The sequence below is a fragment of the Branchiostoma lanceolatum genome, chromosome 8 (genome assembly GCF_035083965.1).
Source record: "Branchiostoma lanceolatum isolate klBraLanc5 chromosome 8, klBraLanc5.hap2, whole genome shotgun sequence".
Classification (NCBI taxonomy): Eukaryota; Metazoa; Chordata; class Leptocardii; order Amphioxiformes; family Branchiostomatidae; genus Branchiostoma; species Branchiostoma lanceolatum.
Genome location: NC_089729.1, coordinates 9,912,107 through 9,927,907, shown reverse-complemented (window position 1 = coordinate 9,927,907; position 15,801 = coordinate 9,912,107). Strand labels below are relative to the sequence as shown.

Here is a 15,801-nt window from a genome sequence, read left to right as displayed (position 1 = left end):
AACTGTTTGCACAAATGATTAAATGTGTGCGGAAAGCAATAAACAGACCGTAGCCATCCAGCACAGCACGGTTCACTCAGATAAATGACTTCGGTGGAGGAAAGTTTGTTTATGAAACTTTGACCTTTTCGGTACTAAGTAGAACGTGATGTACACGTCTTGGTTGACTATCCTGTCAAGGTCACGCGCAGAAACCTTATACAGCCCGATACGAATACATTTGTACTTGAGTGGGCTACTAAGAAATGGGAACACTTAAACGTTATGACGTACCAGTTGAGTTTCGATAGACCATGACGTCATACAGTTTTTAATGATTTCCCGTAGTTAAGTGGGAAAGAAGAGCCTAACAACTGTGAAACGTAACGACAAATGGACCTTCTGGTGTACGTAGAACTTCACTAGTCATGGGAACGATGACTTCCAGCTGGACTTCCATTACGAGCGAGGGTAAGCCCCGAGATGCGCGTAGGAGGACAACTGAAATATTTTGCCAAAATTGATTCTTCGAATTCCAGAAATCCTGGCCTTTTAATCAAAATACATAAATCTTGTTCTAAACGAGCATATATTAATGTAAAAACACGTTCACAATAGAAAGTGGTCTTGTCGTTCTAGTATGAACACACATCAACATCAGACATGAACATTAAGAAATCGCAGGGACCGACATGAGGAAAAAGAACGCACATGACATATTGTTTTTGTGGCAGGACGATGTCACTAAATAGTTGAAAGTTACTGTGACATGACACAGGCAGTCACAACTGGTGTGTCTCAACATGTACGAGACACGACAGGCATGACAAAAATGGACAGCTTGTAGCATGGTCCCTTATCAATGGAACAAAATCCCAGGAAGAAGACATTTGACAATGCTCTAAAACGATTATCAATAATCTTTTCATTCGTAATCCAATTCTGAAACCGCCAGCTGCTTGCAAACACAACCGTAATATCACTGATTGGCGACGGGGCTGTTCCGTATCAAACTGAGTTGTCCACCCTTTCCTGACCTCCAGCGAAACGCCCTAACGTTGCAGTCGCTGAAGGCCGGGAACCAAGCAAGTGCCCGTACATCCATCATGTTCTAAGTGATGAAAGACACCATCAAATCCTCACGTAAAACAGCCGACTGGAAGTCGTCCAAGAAATGCCACTGAAAGTGAAGAAGGGTCCTTCTTTGAAGTTAAAGTTCCAGTTGTCTGTACTCAAAACAACCGTGATACTGCCAACACAGGCGGCCTGTTTAGACACTCAGGCCAACATGACAGGCAAAACAGTCAATGAACACGGCAACAATCTCCTTGACCTTCGCAAGAGGCGATACGCAAGACGGCATCTCGGCCGGTGGAAAACAACTTTATTTGTGAGCAGACTCTGCCAACGAGACGGCCACTGTCGTCATCGATCTGGTGTTTGTAAGGAAACACTTCCGTAGTTTTGGAATATGGTAGCGAAACTAACGATGAGTAACGTGTTCTGTGAAACTCTTTAATATCAGGGACTGAATTCTCGAGTGGTTCCATATGTTCAGTAGTGCAAGCCAGATAGTTGTCAAAGAAAGTGCCAAGCAGCGAGACTCTTCTGACACCACCTCGCCAGATGACTTGGTACCATGTTTTCACGGCCTAAAGCTGCCAAGTGTCACAGAATGCTGTTCATACTCAGTCGTCAAGCATGCTATGGGACAGATTGTCAGTCAGTTCGCAAACTGTCTACACTTGACAAGAAAGACGAAAAGCACCTTAGCCATGTAAACCATCCGTCTAGCCACAACACGGACAAGTCCCGTTAGATCGTTAATGTGCTGGGTAAACTGTATGATGAGTTGATCCCTGGCAGTTGGTAAAACCTATGACATACCAAAGCTAAGGGGCGACATTAGCTGGTATCTGCATATATATCTACCTTCCGACATTGGAATGCATAAAACAAACAATGAGAAGACTGATTCCGGCGCGCAGACAAGGACGCTGATCGTCATTGGTCCCGTCAGGCTCACCATGAGCCCCATCTATGAGATCCCCTACAAACACCAACGCCTTTACATGTTTTGTTGTACTTACACATAAATACTTAACAAAGATATAGGCCCGACGGTCCAAGGACGACGGCATGCATGGTTGCATGATAAGTGGGACTGAGGTATTTCCTAGATCTTCCTGGCTACATGACTGAACGGATAAGGTTAATATGGTAATCAGGGTGCTCGACATTTCATACCATGGGTAATCCTTACGCTTACCTCTGACCTTTTCAATACCTTGGCTTAATCCTAGCTTTGTAGTATATCAGGCCGACTAAGAACCAAAACGTTACGACAGGAAATAAAACACATGTACATCAGCAAGAAAACGCCAATGTGTTTACAACACCTTGCACCACTGTTACAGGACGTTGTTTCTCGGAAAGTCTTGAGACGACAATAAGCTCTTTGGCTCCAGGAGAATTAGCCTCTGTGTGTAGTACTGTGTACCTTGTCAAATGCGGGGCGCTCTTGGGATATGGGAATAGTGTCCACAAATGTTTCTAGTTACATGGTCTACTTGCAACCCGGAAACCGTACACCTGTTGGCGGCATTTCCCCCAATGATCCAATTTCGTATAACCATAGGAAAGACACAGTGGAAAGATATGAAGAAAGACTGAATACAGCCAGAGGTTGTTTCTACATCTACCTGAGCTGCAGAATACAGTGGATCATCATCATAGGAAAGGCACAAGCATAAACTATTGTTTCAAAGTCATGAAACTTTAACAAGTGTAGAAGATTGCAATCCTACCGTCACATGATTTTCCTTCGACGACCTTGCCCCTGCAGCAGACCTGAGTCTCGGGGTTCATCGGAGCTTCTCCGCAGCATCTCTTCGGCGTCTCCAATAAAGTGTCCACAAAGAAGTGAGCTCCACACGTCTTACAAACGTTGATGGCCACATTTCCGGGATAGAACCTGAAACACGAGAGAGACTCGGTTAGAATTCATTGTACTTTCACGATCATGCAGAGAACATCATATGCATTGTCGACAGCATCCCATCAATCGCAGGACAAAAATCACAATTTGCTGCAAATTCTACATCATCTACCCCTGACAACAATTTGATCAATCGTAAAAATGGCAGCAGTTAACTCAATGTCAACATTTGAAACAACATTGCTTTCCCTTAAGAAACCATGGTGACGTTAAATATTGAGAGCGTTCACAAGGTGTGGACAGGCGGACGTAGCAAGGTGAACTGATTTACCGCAGTAAACAGGCCACCACGTCACTGTGTCGGCCTAGTAGATGCATCCGCTGGCAGGGATCGAACAGTAACGGCAGTAACCTAATATGCGGTGGGAACAAGCTCGACATGCGACAAGCTTGAGACAACGCCAGAATGACAGCAAAGGAAAGAAGCTCAAACCAGGCAGCCATAGCTGTTCCTTGCGATGTACTTAAACATGTCTGGTATGCATGGCAAATCGCACTGACGAATGTGGTTTGATTTTAGTTTCTCGTAAGAGCTCGTTCTTGGCGTGCCCATAGTGGTCAGGAACAGAACAGCCTTTATATCTATGTTTCTTTTAAAAGCAAACCCAACAGCCTTTGCTAAATTGATACCAGCCATATTGGCAATACTTCGCGAGTGGTGGGAAGGGAGGGGGGGGCTCAAATGCACCAGCAGCGATGGAAAGGTCTTAAACTGTTAGTTATATTCCCCTTCCAGTGGGAAGGGGGATATACTGTTTTTGCTTGCCTGTTCTTCTTCTTCTTCTTCTTCTTCTTCTTTCTTCTGCCAAAAACCAAGTAGATGTGAGGTGCTAGCTCTACTAATGGTATTACAGAAAGTTATATGTACCTTATGTTACGTGGTACGGATGTTATATTTGAGATGTAGGTACCTATAGGAAAGGTGAATACACCTGACAATAAATTATGCTAATGAGGACCTAATTTGCATAATCTATGCATCAACTTGTATTTCCCTTAACGTAAAAGCTGCGGATGTCATCTTTGAGATGTAGGTACCTTTAGGAAAGGCGAACACACCTGGACATAAATTATGCCAATGAGGACCTCATTTGCATAATTTATGCGGACACTTGTATTTCCCTTACCGGAAAAGCTGCTGATGTCATATTTGAGATATAGGTACCTTTTGGAAAGGTGATCACACCTGGCCATGAATTATGCTAATGAGGACCTTATTTGCATAATTTATGCATAAACGTGTATTTCCCTTACCGTAAAAGCTACGGATGTCATCTTTAAGATGTAGGTACCTTTAGGAAAGGTGAATGCATCTGGCCATAAATTATGCTAATGAGGACCTCATTTGCATAATTTATGCAGAAACTTATATTTCCCTTAACGTTAAAGCTGCAGATGTCATATTTGAGATGTAGGTACCTATAAGGAAGGTGAACACACCTGGCCATGAATTATGCTAATGAGGACCTCATTTGCATAATTTATGCAGAAACTTGTATTTCCCTCACCATAAAAGCTGCAGATGTCATATTTGAGATGTAGGTACCTTTAGGAAAGGTGATCACACCTGGCTATTAATTATGCTAAATAGGACCTCATTTGCATAATTTATTCATAAACTTGTATTTCCCTCACCGTAAAAGCTGCGGATGTCATCTTTAAGATGTAGGTACCATTAGGAAAGGTGAATGCACCTGGCCATAAATTATGCTAATGAGGACCTTCTTTGCATAATCTAAGCATAAACTTGGATTTCCCTTACCGTAAAAGTTGTAGATGTCATATTTGAGATGTAGGTACCTTTAGGAAAGGTGAACACACCTGGCCATGAAATATGCTAATGAGGACCTCATTTGCATAATTTATGCCCAAACTTGTATTTCCCTTACCGTAAAAGCTGCGGATGTCATCTTGAAGATGTAGGTACATTTAGGAAAGATGAAAGCACCTGTCCATAAATTATGCTAATAAAGACCTCATTTGCATAAATTATGCAGAAACTTGTATTTCCCTTCCGGTAAAAGCTGCAGATGTCATATTTGAGATGTAGGTACTTTTAGGAAAGGTGAACACACCTGGCCATGACTTATGCTAATGAGTACCTTATTTGCACAATTTATGCATAAACTTGTATTTTCCTTACCGTAAAAGCTACGGATGTCATATCTGAGATGTAGGTACCATTAGGAAAGGTCAGAAAACCTGGCCATAAATTATGCTAATGAGGGCCTCGTTTGCATAATTTATGCAGAAACTTCATAATACCCTTACAGTCAATGCTAAGAATGTCATATATGAGGTGTAGGTAATGGGAGGGGAATATCCTGCATTTTCCCGAAAATGTTGCCATTCTAGTTGTAAGATAATGTTTGGATGGTGTTACAGTCGGCTAAGTGATTTATTGTACACTGAGAACAGTTGATATGTTGTTGGAAGTTGGGACGTTCAACAGTGACTAAAGATTTGGCATCTTCCACGTTAACGACAACATAACCATTTTCAGAGGTCCTCGTACCGACATCAGCACAAAGTATTTAGTGTCGCTTGTGATTAAGGTCATCAACTCCATCACCACACTCGACCTTTAGACATAATGACCTTGACCTTGGCGGTTAAAAGCTGCCCATGTTTAGGCCTTTTACTGTATCCGACATCTGGTCTTAATAAGAATTTTATCTAACCCGAGATAAAGTCTACACTTCCCCTGCACAAATGCTTATATACTGACAGCCTAAAACACCCCGTCGATATGTAGACTTTTACTCAGACGAGGAGGGGTGTCGGTACTGAGTTTAGCACGTCTTTACACATCATTGGAGCTACATTAGCTCGTATTCCTACAATCGTATTTCTCCTGATGACGTATGCTGCCTATTTCAGTGGAACCAAGCGAACATTGAATTTGTGAAATTTGATTGGGAGGGTTGAAGACCATCATGATCAGCTGTTCTCTTGTCTGCATACAGGGGCAGATCACAACACACCGCAGAGCAGGAGAATCCACCTTTGTATTAGGTTAATGCAGAACTCAATTTGACAATATGCAAATTATGTATTAGCTTGTAGAATTTAACGATCAAACCTTCCGCCGTATCTGAGAGAACAGAGGGCTCTATGTTTCCCATTTCGCCCCTCTCCCGACTCATTAGACCCCTCTGTCCATGCTCTTTGACCACTCATTTAATAACAGTTGGAAATTCCTACCATTGAAGCAGGTGTATACATGTTTACATCCACTGTACCTTGACATGTTTTGTACAAGCACCTGCATCTGTTGTACGATGTTATGTCTACAGCGCACGCCATACACGTTGTCATTAACGCGCAATTAACTCTCAATGTTCTAATTGAAGGACACAAGGCCATTTCCAATCCTTCGGGCCCTCTCAAGCGATAAGACAGATCCAGAGTCTTTAGTCGCAGCCCAGTCCTCCTTTATCCCGTTCTTGTGAGGAGGCCTCAGAAGACCACCACCGCAACGGTTTCCGGCCCAGTTGACCTTCGTCCATAATGTGAGGCTTGGGGACCATTTTGAATAGAGTCTAGACACCGTTTAGCACCGTCAGCGGTAAGCCAATCTGTTTAGAAAGAACGGTGGCCTGCAGCGAGGACAATGTTTGCAAAATAGAACATTTCATCAGCTAGGCTTCCCGCCAAAAGACCCCTCCTGGGCATGACGTTACAAATTCTTTTTGTTTCTCACTTCATCACAGGGGCGTCAGACGGATTGGTATCGCCCCTCTTCTGTAACCAGTTGGTCTCAGGGATGATGAATGGATACTCAATGTCTAAAATAGAAATCTCGTTTCCGTTCTAACATGGACGTAGACCGCGCGGTTTCCTGTCCACAGCTTTCAGACATCGATCGAACAGTGTTTCTGTTCAAGACCGTGCAAACTCCGGACAAGACTGAATTCGTTTAATATATGTACATGTACCTGCATATTTCCACTTATTTAGACCTATTAGACACACCTAGCCCCCCGATTGAAACCTCTGCTTGGAGAATAGCAGTACATTAGCCTTGTGCCTTGGGGTTGATTACAGATAATGTTACAAACTTGTTCCCGTTATCTAGCCATTAACACCGCACCATACGCCAACTCCTATTGTTTCTTATCGTTCTTAGTCCTTACGTGCGAACTCAAACGTTTCAAGGCTGAGTCTTATCTCTGGGGAAGTGACGCACTGAGAATTCAAGTGTACATGTCAATGTCTGACGTATGTTACTTAGGGAGAACGATTATTTGGGATGGATTGTGTTTGTTGTCGTCATAGAACAACGACCTTGCCTTATCCAGGTGAGTTGAAAATGCGATGATATTTACAAGTCTACTACGTCGATAGAAAATGCAGTATAAACACTGTAACAGAAAAAGCTATGCGTAAACTAAAGCACCTGCGAGCTCACTTCGATCATCGTGAGTCCTAGAGATAAGACGAGAAGGTAGACGACGTCACAAGGACGCGACGTGTCAGAGCAAGGAGGCAGCCTCGTTCATATTGAAGCATTCCACGCATGAATGAACTGTCCCAAGGATGAACCATTAGCTTAAGTGACACTCGTCGTGTTGGCGAAACTTGAGCTAGCTTTCGCCAAGACAGGACTTCCCAAGTTTTCTTCCCTTGTTGTTCTTCTTTAAGTAATGAGGAAACGACGAGTGTCACTTAAGGTTCATCCTTGGGACAGTTCATAAGTTAACTTAACACGAGGACTAAACATGGACAATACATGTCTGACACGTATTTATGATGGGTCGAATTTAATTAAGGACTTCGATAATTTAGTCGAGACAGACACAGCTAGTTGTCAAATTCCGTATAATAAGGCAAGAAGACAAATTCTGGAACTGGGTGATATCATAATTTGAGAAAGTTGAGACATTCATATCACAGATATAGAGATATGGAGCTGGGGGGGTTACAGTCGACAACTTTGTGCAGACTTCGTGCAACCTTTCTGACGTCGGGCTTGTCTGACAACGGAGGAACAGGTCAGGTACACTGATAACGTTTACATAGAAAAATGCCCCTTTACTTTACAGGTGGGCTGACCCATTTCACGCCAGAATCGAGTAACGCTGAACAAACGAAACGTGACGAAACGTCTAGAAGGGCTGTGTCTGGGGTAGCCGTCATGTCTGCGGCTGGCTGCGGACAGGAAACCACCGGTGTCCGTGTCCTCAAACATGTCCCTTTCTCACACGCCAAAGAACCGGAAACCGCGGATTACGGAAATTTCCGACGCCCCGAGTTGTTGTAGCGTGTACAGAAAGGACGATAAAATTCTTAAGTGACGTCGGATGATAAATCATGCAGGCATCGGAGAGCAGAGATCACGTGACGTTTGTTCTACAGGGCACTTGTCTCCACACTAAGCAGCCATGCAATGTGATCCCCATCTTACCCTGGTGGTTTAAGTGTGTGTTTTACGTCTATAAATAACTCACCGGGATCAGTCGCCGGGTCCTTCGCATCTGTTATGGCAAAGTCTAATTACTGCTTCATATGTTTACTGCGTAACGTCCCGTAAGCGAACCAAATATCCGATAAATAAAGTCGTTTGACCTTTGTTGGTTCCCTAGAATGCGGAGAATGTCTACAAGAAGATGTAAGTTTGTGTCTTTACACGGCCACGGGTTTTTAGTGTGTTTTTTTTCCGAGGACAAGAAATGAAGAATGTATTTTTGATAGGGGTTCTACCGGTCTTCATCTGCCTACCGGTGCTCGTTTGTAGCTGGGGCAGTAGCGATCAAATCTGCAGCAAACCCTGTAATTAGAGGTTAGCGAGATTGACTCCTGTGTCCGGTCCGGACGTTAAAGCCGCACCTGCAAGGCCTCACCTGGGTAGACGGAGCGGAAACCGACTAACATTCCACGTGCCCAGCCCGGCCTTACCTTAATCTGTATATGGCATGCGGTTTGGGACTAGCTTAAATTGATGCCCAGAAACGTCGCGAAAGAAAATCTCGAAGAAAAAATACTGTAAAAGGGAAAATGTTGACAGCGATTTGATTTCGCGTTGGGGAGAATGAAAATTGAGTTCTTGGGGTGGTTTTAAGTTCGCGGTTGAAACATAGAGTTTTACTGTAAAAGTGGAAATGTTCGCGGTTATTTGAATATAAGTTCACAGTGAAGAGGTCACCGCGAACTTAAAACCACCGCGAACTTTCCCCTTTTACAGTACGACGACAGAAACAGCCTACCGTTTTGAAGCCTAGTTACCTGATACTAATCATACAACCGACACAAATTGTGAAAAGCTGACCTGTTTTGCGGTATGCAACTATAATAACTAGGTGCCTTTAGCTACAAAAACGGGGCGTAACTTCCTGAGGGACAATTGGTACCTTATCATCACATTCCAACAGTCTAAAACGTTTTTCGTATGAAACGTTGATGTTAGAACCTATGGTGCTTTGATAACAGCCAGGTACGATATCACGTACGTATGTCATGAAGGGTCACGTACCAGTATCCTTTCTCATTCTTCACTATCTCCTCTGTTGTTTCTATGTACTCATGTGCCTTGCTTCTAAAAATAAACCTTGGCCAGGAATTTCCTGGGTTCACTTATCAGCGCGTATCAAGCTGGACTTGTTGTTCCGAACAAACAGGTGTTCTCCAAGGAAAGAGAAGCCAGGTAAACTTTGTGCAGTGAGATTGCATTGTATTGAGATAGAATAGCCTGTACACCTCAAATCGGTCGGCAAAGCTTTTAAATTTCCCACTGCTTGTTTTTCACGCTGAAACAACACATGCATTCGACGACGAATCAAAAAGAGAAGAATTGTACATGTGTCAATTATTGACAAAACTGTGTGGGCACTGAAAGAAGGTTCGAATGCATTCGACGACGAATCATTAAGAGTAGACTGGTATTGGTAACGATCTGTGCGGGTATTCGAGAAAGGTTCGAGGATTGGGCCATCAAAACATGAGAAATTTCATTTATTTCAGTTTTGTCCCGTGTTTGAATTTGACGAATAATATACATGAAGCTACAAGAATGATGGACGCCCTTATAAATCAGGACCTGTTTTCGTGACAACTTGGCGATCCTGTGTCCGGGAAAAAGAAGGTGCTGTTTAGTGTCGTTTGTTCAACTGTATCCGCTGGGAAGTGTGCGGTACAATGGGTGGTGAGAGAAGGGCGGCGCCTGACCTGTTTCCACAGCAGATCTGAGTGGCTGACTGCCGCCCGCCCGTGTTGACGCTGCAGCCGCCGGTCCCTGCCTCCTCGCCCTCGGGCTTGAAGGCCGGCTCCTTGGGGGCCTCGGACCCCTGCGGATCCGCGTTGTACGCTCCCGGGTCCTCACCTTGTTTCGTCTGTTCGGCTAGGTCTACAGCAGGAAAAATGGATGTATTAGTCAAAATTATTCAATCAATCAATCAATCAATCAATCAATCAATCAATGGATCGATCGATCGATCAATCAGTCAATAAATCGACTCATCAAGTAACCAACCTACCCAATGAAACGAAGTCACAAAACCACCAACTTATGTTAGAAAATGACAAAAAGTGATGTATTGTAAGTATTTGTAACATAGTGGTAGAAGGCTCACAGAGAACAGACTATAATTCGACATATAATGATAACAACGGGAATTGTTAATGTCCGCCATCTTGTCAAAGTCAACGTCATTGCGTCGACATAGTCCGCACATATCATTTCCCTGTACCTTAACTTGCCTCATTTTCTCAATGCTTGTTCCAACAGAAGAGTGTACAGTAATTATTTCCTACTAAGCATCATGGTTATTTCGAATGAGCAGTCGCTATCTTGGATCCATCCACCCCACCAATATGGCGTCGTTTATAACTTTTAACGTCACGGGCATGTAAGTGCAATCGCTGTCCAATTAGGTATGAAATTGAACCTAGTTCAAGGTACAATTAAGAAAAACAATGATAAAAGAAGCTGAGGGCAAAAACTTAGAGTAGATTATACAAGAAGTAGCCGAAGAAGATAAAAAAAAGATACTGAGCTTTTTATCTTGTGTCATCTTTTAAAATGCATTTATTAGACCCTCTCTTTCACCATTGTTTTCAGTCTGCACCATTTCACAGTCTAATTCATGAGATGATATATTGTACAAGACCTGGGCGAGGTGAACAGCACTGATTTGGGTCCGTAATTGTTCCGTGTATGCCACTGAGGCACTCTTATCTCACCTATGAAAGAATGTAAATAAGCTGGGCCCGATAAGAACGTAAATCATGGTCCCAAGATGGCTGAAGCATGTACTTATTATAGATAGCCAAGTCGTGTCATTAAATGTTTGGGATGGATGTAAGATGGTGACCTCTGATTTCCACGGTTCAAACACGGCTTCTTGTATCCTCGCCAAACGAGACATTTAATCAAGCCAGGATTCATAGAAAAACGGCGGAACACACTGGCGACGTACAAGGCCATACTTTCTTCCCTGCCACCGATACGGGGAAGATCAACAATGACACTTGACCCAGATATACTGACAGAGTGGAAAGAGGAACGCGAAGTTGTTAGAAGATAGTATAAATACAGCAACAGCGGGCACAATGAACGATTGTACGACATGGGGGTCAGCAGATTCTAGTGTTTGCGAATGGATGGGGACAGAGAGACAACGGTATGTTTGTTCAGCTTCAGGACTGAAGAGGGCAGGGAGGGCAACTGAAGCGGCCCAGCTGGCCCACTGGAGGACAAAAGGGAGGGCAACGATCAGAGGTTTCTTATGGGGCGGCGGGGGTTCATGGTACGACATTGGGGGAGGGTGTAAAGCCCTCTCTCTGGACCCGCGGAACGCTGGCGGCGTCGCTGCGTCCTAAACTAGATTTGTGTTACCCTTGACTTTATAATGGGGATATCATTCAAAACGTACAAGTATGACCAAAAAGACAACAAAACACACAAAGATTCGTTTTTTGTCGATGAAGTTCGTTCAGTGCTTTGTCAATTCGATCGGCCGCAGCGACGCCGCCAGCGTGCCGCGGGTCCAGTGAGAGGGTGGAAAAGGTATCCTAAATTTGGTCTTTTCTCGGCTTTGTTCTTCCGACACCCCCCCCCCCCCCGCTACGGGCATTTATCACGAAGACACTATTGTACACCTTGTTCCTGAATCCAAGTCATTTGTGAGCTCTGCTGTTTTTAATAGACGGCGGCATATATCAAGAAAGTACTAGCCCGGTATCTACCCCCTGTCATAGTTTATTAATAACGAGTCTAGATCTCTTTCGTCCTCTCCACAACTATTTCAGTAGAAGACGAAAGAGCCTCGGCAGATATAACATGGATGGCTACCGGGCTAGGCTTATTCCTGTTGGCCTGCTCAGGCAAAGAACAAAGGACAGCGCAAAAGTCGTGGTAGTTAGGATCGACCATATAGTTTAGATCCTCGATTACAATAATCCTCTCCAGACGTGTACTATGTACAGATCCTCCCTTTGGTCTCCACTGCTATCCTTTCGACGTCTGGACCAGGAAAAACATTTATTAGAAAAAATACCATCGGCTCTAGTTTTCAAAGACGGCCTTCGTGGGTGGTAGGACAAATTTCCAGGTGTGTTTTGAAAACAAAATCTTGTTGTTTCTTGCTTTGTATCATCATCGATGGCCGGAGGGAATAGTCATCAATATTCTTCAGGGAAGACAGGAAGAATAGTCTAGTACACAACTTGAATAAATCACAACGGCTTAAATTATAACCGTTTCGTAAACATCATTCATGTTCTGTTATATTGACCCTTACCTCCTCCTTATGACCTCAATAAAAAGCGGCCTGCAGGTCGATTGAGCTTCTCAATAATAACTTAAGGTTTAATAACTTTGAACAAAAGAAACTGATATATCACTTAATCTATCGGCTTTACCAGTCTTTAATTTCTGAAACTGAACCATCCTGCACTGCATGTAGATTGGTGGTTCGAGTGTATTTAAGGTACAATGTAGGAGAGCGATTTGCACACAGCCTTGGGTCAGACCATCTTTATAACATGTACTGACAACTCTAGGACTATTTACTGACAACTTCCCCGTCCCCATGGCCAGGAAAAAAGACCGATTTAGAAGTGATTAATTCTCTTAATGAGGGCATTGGGGGAGCGCCACACAGAAACTGTGTCATGACCCTAGCAGATTTTTGTGCTGACAAAATACTCATTACCACTAATAATGTAAATAATCAGTATTGAGTTGTTCTCTTCGCGTTGAATACATCTAGGTAACGGATCGTTACCCAGGGCAAAAAATCCCAACTATTCCACTTGCCTAAATCTGCTGTACGTGTCCCTTGTCCCCTAATTAAACAAGTCGGGAGCGGGAGGCATTCCCTGAAACATTTCTCCTGGCTTTGTGTTGACCCCTGTGTTGTCACCGCAAACATTTTTCCGCGCTGGTTTACATTTTCCTAGGAAAGCTCACATTTATTTATTTGTACTAAAGCCGGTTTACTTATCTTAGTGATGGGATGGATACCAGGCCGTCCTAGAGGGGTGGACTGACCTCCACAAGGCACCTATCAACGTCATGAAACTGGAGTAGCCTTAAGTCGTGCTATGTATGACATGGGACTGTATCTTTGTATACATCTCCTACATACAAGACAAGGAAGGTCGGTGCATTGACCCAACCTGACAAATGTTTGAAGATTTGGAAGTGATAATGTCAAGTGTGTGACACCCATTGGCGCCTAACGTCGTTTTAGTCAAAAGTGACAAAGCTGAGTGAACTGCCTTTCAACATTCAATGTTTCAAAACTGGACGTAGAGAAGATTGGAAAATATAAGTAGTACTTAGTACTAATAGGACGAGAATAGGGATGGACAGAGAAAATGTTGCCAGTCGTTAGCCCGAAACAGAGCAAAGAGGGTATAGGCCTATAACCTCCTTGCACAGAGGTATACAGTTCAACGGTTCCCCAGAGACATTCGGTTTCAGTTGCCTCATTCGAACCTATTTGGTACGAAATGAATGGTAAATTGTAAATGTTCCTTGATTGGAAAGGGGCACCTGGGTCGAGGCCGGGGTCTCCGCCCCACTTTAACCGATTAAATCAAAGTCGAGATAAGGACTGGAAAAGACCAGTCGATGTTACAGTGAGGTGACAGACAGCCCACGGTACATGGACAGAGTAAATGTCGATCCAACTCGAAGTGACTTGTGTCGTAAGGTCTGTCAGACAGCTGTCCGAGAAGATATCTTTGTTTCCTGGCGAGATTGACTGGTCTGTCTTATACGTGTTGTTGAATCAGTGAGAGGTCGTGTCGCTTATCTGTAGGCAGTAGATGTCGGGGTGAAGGAAGGCTAGAACGTACGTGTTCACAGGATGATGTTGATATGCTCAGGGAGCAACCATCGTACATTGTTTCGAATTTCTTGAATGTCTTAAATGATTTGAAGATCAATTTAAAGAAGATGAACTGGAAAAGATTTGTTTAAGTTTAGATGTCAACACGTTTACTTCGCCATCTGAAATTTGTGACACGATGCCACCTTCTTTCAGACAAAAGGTAATAAAAGTTTACTCTCCAAGCAGAGGTTGGTGGCGAAGATTGTGACCTTTTTATCATATTCCTCGTTTTCTGTCGGCACTCACCCACTTTCTGTAGGTGAAGAATGCCGACAGAAAACGAGGCATGTGATAAAAAGGGCCAAGCTTCTCCGCCAACATCTGCTTGGAGAGTAAAGTAATTCACATGAGATTGTGAGATTGATGGCAACTCACCAGATGCAGGCTTGACACCCGGCGCGTCGCACTTGGTCCCCTGGAAGACCTCGTCCTTGCAGCACACCTGCTTCTCCGTGTTGTAGGCCAGGTCTGCACAGCAGCCCCACACCGGGCCGTTAGCGGGCACCGTGGACACCTTCTTCCCGCACCGCAGGCAGGTGTACTGCGACTCCGCCCCGTCCTTCAGCTGCCCGAAGCAGCAGTAGTGCGTTTTCGGGTTGTAGGGGGTGTTGTCGTCGCCGCAGCAGTGCCACCGGGAGTCCGTCTTCGGGCGCAGGAACGACACGTCGCCGCACTTCTGACACACGTTGTCGTCGTCGGGCCCCTTGAGGACGTCCCCACCACAGCAGGTGTGCGAGGTGGGGTTGTAGGGCAGGTCCTTGTTTCCGCAGCACCACCAGGACTGGTCCGAGGCCGGGCGGCTGAACACGTTCGCGCCGCACCGCTGACACACGTTCTTCTTCTCGGAGCCTTTCCGAACCTGTGGAAGCAATGATGGATTTATAGGGCAAGATTTATCACTTTTGATTCAAGATTGAAAAAATGTCTTGACAGGAGGACGCCCCTCTGGCGGAAACACTGCAGACTATAATAGAAAAGACCTAAGGTCACTGAAAGAGCTGGATAGATTTTAGATGAATAAATCTATCCAGTTGCTTGAGTAACTTTTGCACTGTGTATCTTATTACCTGAACTTAAGTGTACAACCCGAGTCATCGACGTAGGGCTATAAAGGGTTATAATGAAAGTCGGCATATTTGTCGTCATGATCCTAGTTGAATGAACAGGCTACGTATTTGCAGAGAATTCTAATAGACTCGTACAGACAATGGCATCATACTTGGACTGAAAATATAGATTTAGAAATATCTGCATACAAACATAACCATACTTAGACCCCGTTCACACTCATTTTTTTCAATCGCGATTGAAGTATAATCGCGATTGTTCGATCCGATCGCGATTGAACGCAAAGAAACTTTTGCGTTCACACTGCTTTTCGCCAAGTGGATTAAAGTACGCCGTGATCCGACCGCGATTGAAGCACGAGGTCAAAGGTTCGGCGTCGCTTACTACAAAATGGCGGGAGTCCCCCAACTCTTGATGATT

General features: G+C 44.1%; 1 protein-coding gene across 7 annotated transcripts in view; it reads right to left on the bottom strand.

Moving 5' to 3' along the window:
* The window catches only part of LOC136439628 (uncharacterized), a 47,703-nt gene that overhangs the window by 23,390 nt on the left and 8,512 nt on the right, over positions 1 to 15,801 (bottom strand). For all 7 annotated transcript variants that reach the window (XM_066435082.1, XM_066435086.1, XM_066435083.1 and 4 more), the window contains 3 exons: positions 14,689 to 15,172; positions 10,142 to 10,319; positions 2,787 to 2,953 (listed from right to left, as the gene is read on the bottom strand). In XM_066435082.1, coding sequence (XP_066291179.1) covers positions 2,787 to 2,953; positions 10,142 to 10,319; positions 14,689 to 15,172 — 829 coding nt within the window. The remainder of the gene's footprint in view (positions 1 to 2,786; positions 2,954 to 10,141; positions 10,320 to 14,688; positions 15,173 to 15,801) is intronic.